General features: G+C 34.5%; 1 protein-coding gene across 1 annotated transcript in view; it reads right to left on the bottom strand.

The window, feature by feature from the left end:
* Positions 1–14,284, bottom strand: part of tmtops3a (teleost multiple tissue opsin 3a) — a 32,054-nt gene that overhangs the window by 4,207 nt on the left and 13,563 nt on the right. The window contains exon 3 of the mRNA XM_062043857.1: positions 5,520–5,753. Coding sequence (XP_061899841.1) covers positions 5,520–5,753 — 234 coding nt within the window. The remainder of the gene's footprint in view (positions 1–5,519; positions 5,754–14,284) is intronic.

Raw genomic sequence — 14,284 nt, forward strand, 5'->3', positions numbered from 1 at the left:
TCAAAGTGCTTCACAGACAACAAAGTGAAATGAAAGAAAATAAAAGCAAAATTAAAATGCAGACAATAAAAATAAAAACAGTGCAGACGTTAAAAGTTAAAAGATTAAAAGATTTAGCTGAAAGCTAAGGTGAACATAAAAGTCTTCAGTCTAGTTTTAAAAGTAGTGAGAGTTGGGGAGAGTCTGACATCTTCAGGAAGTTTATTCCAGCTATGTGTTGCATAGTGACTGAATGATGATCTCCCTTGATTTGAGTTTACTCTTGGAACCGCTAACAGATTGGTCTCAGAAGATCTTAGTGATCTAGAGGGCGTATATAGTGGGAGCATATCAGTGATATACTTGGGCCCTAGACCATGTAGTGATTTATATGTGAGCAGGAGGATTTTGAAATCTATTCTCTGATGTACAGGGAGCCAATGTAAGGATTTAAGAATTGGTGTAATGTGCTCACATTTTTTGGTCTTTGTTAGAACTCTAGCAGCAGCGTTCTGAACAAGCTGTAGCTGCCTGACACTTTTTTTGGGAAGACCTGCAAGGAGACCATTACAATAGTCTAGCCTACTGGTAATAAAGGCATGTACAAGTCTTGAGCTGACATGAGCCCTCTAAGTCTTTTTACATTTTTGAGGTGATAGTAGGCCGATTTTGTTACTGATTTGATGTGACTGTCGAAATGTAAATCAGAATCTAAAATAACCCCAAGATTTCTGGCTTTATTTGAGGTTTTCAGGGACAGTGATTGAAGGTGTTGGATGACTTTAAACCTTTCTTTTTTAGCACCAAAAACAATTATCTCAGTTTTATCTTCATTTAGTTGTAGGAAATTTTGGCACATCCAGTGTTTGACTTGCTCAATGCACTGGCACAGAAGATCTATGGGGCGATAGTCATTTGGTGATAGCGCTACATAGATTTGGGTGTCATCGGCATAGCAATGATGGTCAATGTTATTATTTTGCATGATTTGTCCTAGTGGGAGCATATAGATGTTAAATAAAGTCGGCCCCAAGATTGAACCTTGGGGGACTCCACACGTTACGTTGGTTGGTTCTGATACAAAGTCACCAATGGAAACAAAATAGTTCCTATCTTGTAGATATGACTTGAACCAGCTTAAAACTGTGCCTGAGATCCCCACCCAGTTTTCCAACCTGTCCAAAAGTATTGAGTGGTCGACAGTGTCAAATGCAGCACTGAGGTCCAAAAGCATTAATACTGAAGTTTTGCCAGAGTCTGTGTTTAGACGGATGTCATTTATAACTTTAAGAAGGGCCGTCTCTGTGCTATGAAGAGGTCGAAATCCTGACTGGAAGTTGTTGTGGCAGCCAGTAGAAGCCAAGAAGTGATTTAGTTGTTGGAGGACAACTTTCTCAATTATTTTACTTATGAATGGTAGATTTGAAATTGGTCTGTAGTTGTTGATAACAGAGGCATCTAGGCTCTGCTTTTTTAGAAGAGGTTTAATGACTGCAGTTTTGAAAGCCTTCGGGAAATTGCCCGATTTAATAGAATTATTAACTATTTGCAAGATGTCTGTTGATAGGCAGTCAAAAACATTCTTAAAGAAGTTGGTAGGTAAAACATCAAGGCAGCAGGTGGATGACTTTAGAGCTGTCACCGTTTCCACTAGAGTTTTAGAGTCTATGGCATTAAAGCTTGCCATCATTGCTGTGTTACTTTTGCCTAAATGGGGTGGTGATCCAACTTTTTTACTTGAGATATTGATGGTGCGTCTGATGCCTTCAATTTTATCAGTATAAAAGAATGCAAAGTCATTGCATTTCTGCGTGGAATGGAGTTCGGCTGGTATTTGTGTTGGGGGTTTAGTCAGTCTGTCAACGATTGTGAATAGGGTTTTGGCCTTATTTGTGTTGCTGTTTATGATATTGGAGAAGAATGTTTCTCTAGCACTTTTTAAGACTAAATTGTAGGCCTGGAGGCTCTCTTTATAGATGTCATGGTGAATATGAAGTTTTGTATTCCGCCAGATTCGTTCAGCCTTCCTGCACTCTCTTCTCTGGGCTGTTACAGCAGCAGATTTTCTCCAGGGTGCCTTTTGCTTGCCAGAAATCGTTTTAACTGTAACAGGTGCAATGATATCTATGATATTCACAATTTTGGAATTAAAGTTGCTTACAAGATCATCAGCATGACATGGGTTTAGAGGTGGTAGTGAGGAGATGGCGTTTTTAAAGAGGACATTAGCATGTTCATTTATGTACCGCTTTTTGACATTCTTTGATTCTGTTTGTGTGTCCGGAATTACAGAAATATTAAAGAAAACACAGAAATGATCAGACAATGAAGGATCAATCACAAGAACATCAGAAACATTGAGACCTTTTGTGATAATCAGGTCCAGGGTGTGTCCCTTATAATGTGTAGCCTCTTTCACATGTTGAGACAGTTCAAATGTGTCTAAAATAGTAAAAAGTTCTTTTGCGCCCTTGTCATTTAAATCGTCAATATGAAAATTAAAATCACCAGTTATAACCAGGCAGTCAAAGTCAGTGGAGATGCTAGACAATAGTTCAGTAAAATCATCAAAAAAATTTGCAGAATATTTAGGTGGCCTGTAGATAATTAACAAGAGAATTTTGGGAGAGCATTTCAACACAGCACACAGGTATTCAAATGATGTAAACTCACCGAGTGACATCTGTTTCCCCTGAAACATGTTTTTAAATATAGCAGCAACCCCTCCACCTCTTTTCCCCGATCTACATATATCAATGAAGTTATAGTTGGGGGGTGCTGTCTCGATCAGAATGCTTGCACTGTTATTTTGTTCCAGCCATGTTTCAGTTAAAAACATAAAGTCAAGTTTAGAAGTGCTAATAAAATCATTGACTAAAAATGATTTGCTATTCAGAGACCTGACATTGAGCAGACCCATCCTGATGGTGTTATTGACAGGCTTCGATGTTGGCTTTGATTTGGAGATAATAGGAATGAGATTGTTTAGGTTAGCAGGGTGGCTAAGTTTCCCAATGTTTACTCTCTTGGTAGTCACAACAGGGATGTAGAAGGTGCCATGATTTGATGTAGGCAACCTTGGGCCCAGCTGATAATGTGGTCTACTGCTGAACCCTTTTCTGTATCAGAAATATTCAGGACTGCTGTCAGGGCGAGGCGGGGTTTGCCGTAAGGGGGAGGGGGAGTGAGCAGCGTCAGAGCTGGGACGAACTACTGAAGGTGGACGTTGAGGGCGTGTAAGGGGTTGGCGTGAGAAAGGTGAAGTATGGCTGGGGGGTTGTGGAGCACGCCTTCGTGGAGGGGGTGGTGGAGGTGAGCGATGATCTAGGGGGGTAAAAATCTGAGTAGGGTGGGGCGTGAGTGGGGGTAGCTCCCGGAACTCCAAGGGGGAGAAGGGGGGAGAAAGGTCTACTTGAGGGAGGGAGAAAGATGGAGACGTGGATGGCTTGGGGGATGTGGGGGAGGGATCTTCACATGCATTCAGAATGGAGGGAGGGGCGGTAGAGGAGGATAGACACCTCTCCTCTTTGCTCTGGTGTATCTCATGGTCGACGTTCTCCTTTTGCAGTGGCGGTCCTCCTTCGACGTTCCTGATAGGCTGTGTTGTGTCTTCCTTCCTCGGTGGCTCCTCTTGTCTCTTGTCCTTGGCAGTGATGATAGATGCAAGATGCAGGAAGTGAAACATGTTGTTCATGAATAGCTTTACTCCCATCTTATTCAGGCAAAGTCCGTCTGCCTTAAAAAGATGCCTGCGGTCCCAGAAAAAGCTAAAATTGTCAATAAAATGCATTGAACGAGCAAGAAGTGCACTTGATAGCCACTCATTCAGCGAGTAAAGTCTACTGAATCTCTCAGCTCCTCTCCTGATTGGGGGTAGAGGACCACTGATAAAAACGTCAGCATTCACAGCGCTGACTGTTTCAATTAAGACATATATATATATATATATATATATATATATATATATATATATATATATATATATATATATATATATATATATATATATATATATATATATATATATATATATATATATATATATATATATATAAATATACATATATATACACACACACACATATATATATATATATATATATATACATATACATATATGTATATATATGTATATATATATATATATATATATATATATATATATATATATATATATTTATATATGTATATATATACATATATATATGTATATATATATACATATGTGTATATATACACATATATGTATATATATATGTACATATATATATGTATATATATATGTACATATATATATGTATATATATACATGTACATATATATATGTATATATATATGTACATATATATATATATATATATATATATATATATATATATATATATATATATATATATATATATACATATACATATATATATATATAACATGATATATAACATGTATATATACATGTATGTGTATGTATAAATGTGTATATACTGTATATATATATATATATATATATATATATATATATATATATATATATATATATATATATATATATATATATATATACATATACATATATGTATATATATGTATATATATATATATATTTATATATGTATATATATACATATATATATGTATATATATATATATATATATATACATATATGTATATATACATATATACATATATATGTATATATATATATGTATATATATATATATATATATATATATATATATACATATATGTATATATACATATATATACATATATATACATATATATGTATATATACGGGGCGTCATGGCGTAGTGGGTAGAGCACCCGTGTCAGAAACCTGAGGGTTGCAGGTTCGCTCCCCGCCTCTTACCATGCCGTTGTGTCCTTGGGCAGGACACTTCACCCGTGCCCCCGGTGCCGCTCACACCGGTGAATGAATGTTGAATGAATGATAGGTGGTGGTCGGAGGGGCCGTAGGCGCAAATTGGCAGCCACGCTTCCGTCAGTCTACCCCAGGGCAGCTGTGGCTACGAAAGTAGCTTACCACCACTAGGTGTGAATGAATGATGGGTTTTTAACATGTAAAGCGACTTTGGGTACTTAGAAAAGCGCTATATAAATCCCAGTTATTATTATTATATATGTATATATATACATATATATATATATATATATATATATATATATATATATATATATATATATATATATATATAAATATGTATATATATACATATATGTATATATAACATGATATATAACATGTATATATATATGTATGTGTATGTATAAATGTGTATATACTGTACATAAGTATGTATATATGTATACACTGATTTTTCTAGCTGCGTCATTCCTTGTTGCTAGGCAGAAAAAGTGAGGCACTCATGTTTTAAAGCTAAATTGGCAAAGTTGTAGTTTGGTAAAGTGCCTCACACGTTGGAGAAAGGACAGGACAAGTTGGCAGTAACAGGAAGCAGATGTCAGTTGTCATAAATATGAATATTTGAACATGTGAAGCTGGAGGCTCAGGTGTCCTCACCTGGTTGTTGAAGAAGACGTAGATGACGGGGTTGATGACGGTGCTGAACTTGGCCAGGACGGAGGGCACCACGCTGGTGGATGGCGTGACCAGCCGGGCGCCCCCGAAGGTGGCGATGAGGGCCATGACGCCGTAAGGCATCCAGCACAGCAGGTAGCAGGACACCAAGGTCACCATCATCCTCAGCAGAGCGTGCTCTCTGCGCTGGGATGTCACCCGCTTCATCTTACCCATCTGGAACACATTTACAAATCATACACAATATTACCCATCTGGAACACAACAACACTTTTACAAATCATACACAATCATACACAATTGCTTGAAGTGCATACAAGCATTTATCCGGATGGTTCTTTTCCTCTTTGGTCCGGAGGACACGACGTCCACCGTTTCCAAAAAACAATTTGAAATGTGGACTCGTCAGACCACAGAACACTTTTCCACTTTGCATCAGTCCATCTTAGATGAGCTCGGGCCCAGCGAAGCCGACGGCGTTTCCCGGGTGTTGTTGATAAACGGTTTTCGCCTCGCATAGGAGAGTTTTAACTTGCACTTACAGATGTAGCGACCAACTGTAGTTACTGACAGTGGCTTTCTGAAGTGTTCCTGAGCACATGTGGTGATATCCTTTACACACTGATGTGGCTTGTCGATGCAGTACAGCCTGAGGGATGGAAGGTCACGGGCTTAGCTGCTTACGTGCAGTGATTTCTCCAGATTCTCTCAACCCTTTGATGATATTACGGAGCGTAGATGGTGAAATCCCTAAATTCCTTGCAATAGCTTGGTTGAGAAATGTTGTTCTTAAACTGTTCAACAATTTGCTCAGGCATTTGTTGACAAAGTGGTGACCCTCGCCCCATCCTTGTTTGTGAATGACTGAGCATTTCATGGAATCTACTTTTATACCCAATCATGGCACCCACCTGTTCCCAATTAGCCTGTTCACCTGTGGGATGTTCCAAATAAGTGTTTGATGAGCATTCCTCAACTTTATCAGTATTTATTGCCACCTTTCCCAACTTCTTTGTCACGTGTTGCTGCCACCAAATTCTAAAGTTAATGATTATTTGCACAAAATAAAAAAGTTTATGAGTTTGAACATCAAATATGTTGTCTTTGTAGTGCATTTAATTGAATATGTGTTGAAAATGATTTGCAAATCATTGTATTCCGTTTATATTTACATCTAACACCATTTCCCAACTCATATGGAAACAGGGTTTCTATATATATATATATATATATATATATATATATATATATATATATATATATATATATATATATATATATATATATATATATATATATATATAAACACACACACACATATATATATATATATATACTGTATATATATATATATACATACATACATACATACATACATACATACATACATCTATATATATATATATATATATATATATATATATATATATATATATATATATATATATATATATATATATATATATATATATATATATATATGTATATATATGTATATATATATATATATATATATATATATATATATATATATATATATATATATATATATATATATATATTTACAATTGTGAATATATTTTGATCATATTTTTCATTTTCATTTTTGATTTTTTTTTAAAATATCCATATTTTACTGAAATATTTACATTTGTCAGCTTTTAAAAACGCATGTTGTGAATGTGCACGGGCAATTCATGAACACAATCACGTCACCTTACTTGCAACATCAATATTTATAATGTTGGGTATCATTTTTTACGATAAAACCCAACAAAATATATTGCAACATAACACAACATAACAAGCTCTTACATAACATCATCGTACATAAACATTAATACTAGTTTTTATTTATTTAATATGATTATTATTGCATTTTTTTTTTTGTTTTAAATCTTGTATTTTACATTTATTGAACTAATTCAATTTAAAGATGTCCTCAACGTGGGAAATGATTATGAACACTTGCGATTTTTGTACTTGGACGCTTCATGTGTCATCTTTGGCGCCATCTAGTGGTAGAAGACGCAACTTACACAGCCAACACAGGCATACTGCATTCCAGGCTCACTTATTATCTGCGCATGCTCAAGAAAACTGAGTCTTTTTGGTGGTCTCATCCTTTTTTTGCATCCATTCATAGGACAAGAAACAAATACTGAAGTAATACTTGTAGTACTACTACTGAGTAGTACATGAAGTAATACTTGTAGTACTACTACTGAGCAGTACATAAAGTAATACTTGTAGTAATACTACTGAGCAGTACATGAAGTAATACTTGTAGTACTACTACTGAGCAGTACATGAAGTAATACTTGTAGTACTACTACTGAGTAGTACATGAAGTAATACTTGTAGTACTACTACTGAGTAGTACATGGAGTAATACTTGTAGTACTACTACTGAGCAGTACATGAAGTAATACTTGTAGTACTACTACTGAGTAGTACATGAAGTAATACTTGTAATACTACTACTGAGCAGTACATGAAGTAGTACTTGAAGTACTACTACTGAGCAGTGCATGAAGTAATACTTGTAGTACTACTACTGAGTAGTACATGAGTAATAATAACAACAAACCACTTTTGCATGGTCTTATGGTCGAGTAGTAAAAGTGCAAACAATAATAGAATATCTAAAGAGTCAATAATCTATAATCATTTATTCTTGACAGAAACCTATTTAAATATTAAACTCCGCCCACAACTGTACGGCGTTATTGATAGTGGACGATATTTTTTTTTATGGATGTTTAAAATAAATTGTGTAATAATGTACGACAAAAACTATAAACAAATAATGAAATACATTGAACAAATTATTGATTGATTTTTTTGGTGAAGTAACTCCAGGAAATTATGTATAAATAAAAAAATAAAAATAAGAAGAACATATTTCCCACAAAAAGTGGTTGAAAAATATTTTTCCTCTTGTTTGCTGCAAAAAATTAATACATTTAAAAAAAAAAAATTCCTTTAAAATAATTTTCTTGTTGAATAGAAGTGTATTATTTAAAAAAAAATTACCGATACGAAAATAATGTCAAAATAAAAAAAGTCAGTAAGTTAACTACATTTAAGGATGTACTATGGATACACATTTCTCCTGAATTTTTTTTTTGCTGCGTATATACTACTCAAAAATTAAAAAAATTAAAAACTTGAAAATAATAATTTACTTTATAGTGGCCTCACTGAAATACATTGTTGTGTTTTATGGGAACACACACACACACACACACACACACACACACACACACACACACACACACACACACACACACATATATATATATATATATATATATATATATATATATATATATATATATATATATATATATATATATATATATATATATATATATATATATATATATATATACACACACATATATATATATATATATATATATATATATATATATGTATATATATATATATATATATATATTTATATATTTTTATAATATATACTATATATATATATTTAAAAAAAATATATATATATATATATATATATATTTTTTTTTTTTAAATATATATATATAGTATATATTAAAAAAATATATAAATATATATATATATATGTATATATATATATATATACACATATATACAGTATATATATATATATATATATATATATATATATATATATATATACCGGTATATATACACACATATATATATATATATATATAAATATATATATATATGTATATTTTTTAAAATATATATATATAGTATATATTAAAAAAAAATCTAAATATATATATATATATATATATATATATATATATATATATATATATATATATATATATATATATATATATATATATATATATATATATATATATATATATATATATATATATATATATATATATATATATATATATATATAACTGAAATGCATTGTTGTGATTTATGGGAACACCTTATTAGTATTATAAGACATTTTATATATATATATATATATATATATATATATATATATATATATATATATATATATATATATATATATATATATATACATATACATTTTTGAAGTGGAATTCTTTCCCATTCTTGCTTGATGTACAGCTTAAGTTGTTCAACAATCTCCCTTCTCATATTTTAGCCTTCACACATTTTCAATGTCTGGACTACAGGCAGGCCAGTCTAGTACCTGCACTCTTTTACTATGACTGTTGTAACACCTGGCTTGGCATCGTCTTGCTGAAATAAGCAGGGGCGTCCATGGTAACGTTGCTTGGATGGCAACATATGTTGCTCCAAAAGCTGTATGTACCTTTCAGCATTAATGGTGCCTTCACAGATGTGTAAGTTACCCATGTCTTGGCCACTAACACACCCCCATACCATCACACATGCTGCCTTTTACACTTTCACCCTAGAACAGTCCGGATGGTTCTTTTTCCTCTTTGGTCCACAGTTTCCAAAAACAATGTGAAATGTGGACTCGTCAGACCACAGAACTCTTTTCCACTTTGCATCAGTCCATCTTAGATGAGAAACGCCCAGCAAAGCGTTTCTGGGTGTTGTTGATAAATGGCCGTGGCTTTGCATAGTAGAGTTTTAACTTGCACTTACGGATGTAGCGACCAACTGTAGTTACTGACAGTGGGTTTCTGAAGTGTTCCTGAGCCCATGTGGTGATATCCTTTACACACCGATGTGGCTTTTATGATGCAGTACAGCCTGAGGGATCCAAGGTGTGTAATATCATGGCTTACGTGCAGTGATTTCTCCACATTCTCCGAACCTTTTGATGATATTACGGAGCGTAGATGGTGAAATCCCTAAATGCCTCGTTGAGAAATGTTGTTCTTAAACAATTTGCTCAGGCATTTGTTGACAAAGTGGTGACCCTCGCCCCCGTCCTTGTTTGTGAACGACTGAGCATTTCATGGAAGCTGCTTTTACACCCAATCATGGCACCCACCTGTTCCCAATTAGCCTGTTCACCTGTGGGATGTTCCAAATAAGTGTATTGACGAGCATTCCTCAACTTTCTCGGTCTTTTATGCCACTTGTGCCAGCTTTTTTTAAACACGTCGCAGGCATCAAATTCCAAAGGAGCTAATATTTGCCAAAAAAGAACAAAGTTTCTCAGTGTGAACATGAAATATATTGTCTTTGCAGTCTATTCAATTGAATATAAGTACTTGCAAGTCATTGTATTCTCTTTTTATTTAGCATTTACACAACCTGACAACTTCACTGCTTTTGGGGTTTGTATTAGGGAAGTAACTATTCTCCAACAACCAATCAGCAGACGGCTCCACCCATTCTCCTTACCCAAATAAGGAAATGTGCCTAATGAAGTGTCCAGTGCTGCAGGACAACTGTGGCTGTGATGCGTTCAAAGCCCCCGGGAGAGAAGAGCGACAACGATGGTGTTTGTGACCTAAATGAGTTTCTAAGAACAGCCTGAGGCTGAGGGTCTCGCTGAGGAGGAAACAGTCATCAAGTCTGCCAGGCCCCGCCCCCATCCAGCAACGCCACTCCCTCGGGCGAGAAGAGGAAGATGGTTGTTGAAGACGAGCGCGTGGCCAATGTAACGCCTGCTAAAAATACCTGGCAGCTTCTTTTATGTAAGAGCATGACTCACTCACTCACTCACTCATTCACTCATTCACTCCCTCCCTCCCCTTGGCCCTGAATACCTCGCCCTACTCCCCCCAGCAGTATTATGATCATTAACCCACCAGTGTCTCACGTTTCCAATTGTTCAAAACTGCCACTGAAGGCAACGTCACCTTTTAATTGAGGTTGTTTACACTAGCTTGTAGCTAGTTATACAGCAGATAATAAGCTGGTCAGCTAGCGAGTGAGACTTTATTTAACTAGTAACTACATTCGTATTGTTCTTAGTAAGTTAACAAGCGGGTTTGGATAAAAAAGACTAGTGTTTAGTTGGTTTGTTAGGAAGATAAGTATAGCTAGCCAGCTAACTATTACGATTGTTTATTATTTAACTGGTGACTCGATTTTGATTGTTTTGGTTGGTTTAAAACTAGTATTGCAGTTACTTAGTTAATTAGCTAGTTAACAAGATAGCTTGCATAAGAGCACAACAATATTCTCCACCATTAACTTGTTTGGATTTCTGTCAGTTTGTTAGCCTAATGATTAGTTAACTGGTTAGTTAATGCTAATGTCATTGAGTCAAGGAGGTAGTTAGTTAGCTAGCAGGATTGTGTATACGTTGTACAAAATAATACCAACAAATTGTCTCACGTTTCCAATTGTTCAAAACGGCCATTGAAGGCAACGTCACCTTTTAATTGAGGTTATTTACACTAGCTTGTAGCTAGTTATACAGCAGATAATAAGCTGGTCAGCTAGCGAGTGAGACTTTATTTAACTAGTAACTACATTCGTATTGCTCTTAGTAAGTTAACAAGCAGGTTGGGATAAAAAGACTAGTGTTTAGTTGGTTTGTTAGGAAGATAAGTATAGCTAGCCAGCTAACTATTACGATTGTTTATTATTTAACTGGTGACTCGATTTTGATTGTTTTGGTTGGTTTAAAACTAGTATTGCAGTTGGTTGGTTAATTAGCTAGTTAACAAGATAGCTTGCATGAGAGCACAATATTCTCCACCATTAACTTGTTTGGATATCTGTCAGTTTGTTAGCCAAATGATTAGTTAACTGGTTAGTTAATGCTAATGTCATTGAGTCAAGGAGGTGGTTAGTTAGCTAGCAGGATTGTGTATACGTTGTACAAAATAATACTAGCAAATTGTCTCACGTTTCCAATTGTTCAAAACTGCCATTGAAGGCAACGTCACCTTTTAATTGAGGTTGTTTACACTAGCTTGTAGCTAGTTATACAGCAGATAATAAGCTGGTCAGCTAGCGAGTGAGACTTTATTTAACTAGTAACTACATTCGTATTGCTCTTAGTAAGTTAACAAGCAGGTTGGGATAAAAAAGACTAGTGTTTAGTTGGTTTGATTGGTAGATAAGTATAGCTAGCCAGCTAACTATTACGATTGTTTATTATTTAACTGGTGACTCAATTTTGATTGTTTTGGTTGGTTTAAAACTAGTATTGCAGTTGGTTAGTTAATTAGCTAGTTAACAAGATAGCTTGCATGAGAGCACTACAAGATTCTCCACCATTAACTTGTTTGGATATCTGTCAGTTTGTTAGCCAAATGATTAGTTAACTGGTTAGTTAATGCTAATGTCATTGAGTCAAGGAGGTGGTTAGTTAGCTAGCAGGATTGTGTATACGTTGTACAAAATAATACCAACAAATTGTCTCACGTTTCCAATTGTTCAAAACGGCCATTGAAGGCAACGTCACCTTTTAATTGAGGTTATTTACACTAGCTTGTAGCTAGTTATACAGCAGATAATAAGCTGGTCAGCTAGCGAGTGAGACTTTATTTAACTAGTAACTACATTCGTATTGCTCTTAGTAAGTTAACAAGCAGGTTGGGATAAAAAGACTAGTGTTTAGTTGGTTTGTTAGGAAGATAAGTATAGCTAGCCAGCTAACTATTACGATTGTTTATTATTTAACTGGTGACTCGATTTTGATTGTTTTGGTTGGTTTAAAACTAGTATTGCAGTTGGTTGGTTAATTAGCTAGTTAACAAGATAGCTTGCATGAGAGCACAATATTCTCCACCATTAACTTGTTTGGATATCTGTCAGTTTGTTAGCCAAATGATTAGTTAACTGGTTAGTTAATGCTAATGTCATTGAGTCAAGGAGGTGGTTAGTTAGCTAGCAGGATTGTGTATACGTTGTACAAAATAATACTAGCAAATTGTCTCACGTTTCCAATTGTTCAAAACTGCCATTGAAGGCAACGTCACCTTTTAATTGAGGTTGTTTACACTAGCTTGTAGCTAGTTATACAGCAGATAATAAGCTGGTCAGCTAGCGAGTGAGACTTTATTTAACTAGTAACTACATTCGTATTGCTCTTAGTAAGTTAACAAGCAGGTTGGGATAAAAAAGACTAGTGTTTAGTTGGTTTGATTGGTAGATAAGTATAGCTAGCCAGCTAACTATTACGATTGTTTATTATTTAACTGGTGACTCAATTTTGATTGTTTTGGTTGGTTTAAAACTAGTATTGCAGTTGGTTAGTTAATTAGCTAGTTAACAAGATAGCTTGCATGAGAGCACTACAAGATTCTCCACCATTAACTTGTTTGGATATCTGTCAGTTTGTTAGCCAAATGATTAGTTAACTGGTTAGTTAATGCTAATGTCATTGAGTCAAGGAGGTGGTTAGTTAGCTAGCAGGATTGTGTATACGTTGTACAAAATAATACCAGCAAATTGTATCACGTTTCCAATTGTTCAAAACTGCCATTGAAGGCAACGTCACCTTTTAATTGAGGTTATTTACACTAGCTTGTAGCTAGTTATACAGCAGATAATAAGCTAGTCAGCTAACGAGTGAGACTTTATTTAACTAGTAACTACATTCGTATTGCTCTTAGTAAGTTAACAAGCAGGTTGGGATAAAAAGACTAGTGTTTAGTTGGTTTGATTGGTAGATAAGTATAGCTAGCCAGCTAACTATTACGATTGTTTATTATTTAACTGGTAACTCGATTTTGATTGTCTTGGTTGGTTTAAAACTAGTATTGCAGTTAGTTAGTTAATTAGCTAGTTAACAAGATAGCTTGCATGAGAGCACAACAAGATTCTCCACCATTAACTTGTTTGGATTTCTGTCAGTTTGTTAGCCTAAT

Source organism: Entelurus aequoreus, linkage group LG04 (assembly GCF_033978785.1).
Source record: "Entelurus aequoreus isolate RoL-2023_Sb linkage group LG04, RoL_Eaeq_v1.1, whole genome shotgun sequence".
Taxonomy (NCBI): Eukaryota; Metazoa; Chordata; class Actinopteri; order Syngnathiformes; family Syngnathidae; genus Entelurus; species Entelurus aequoreus.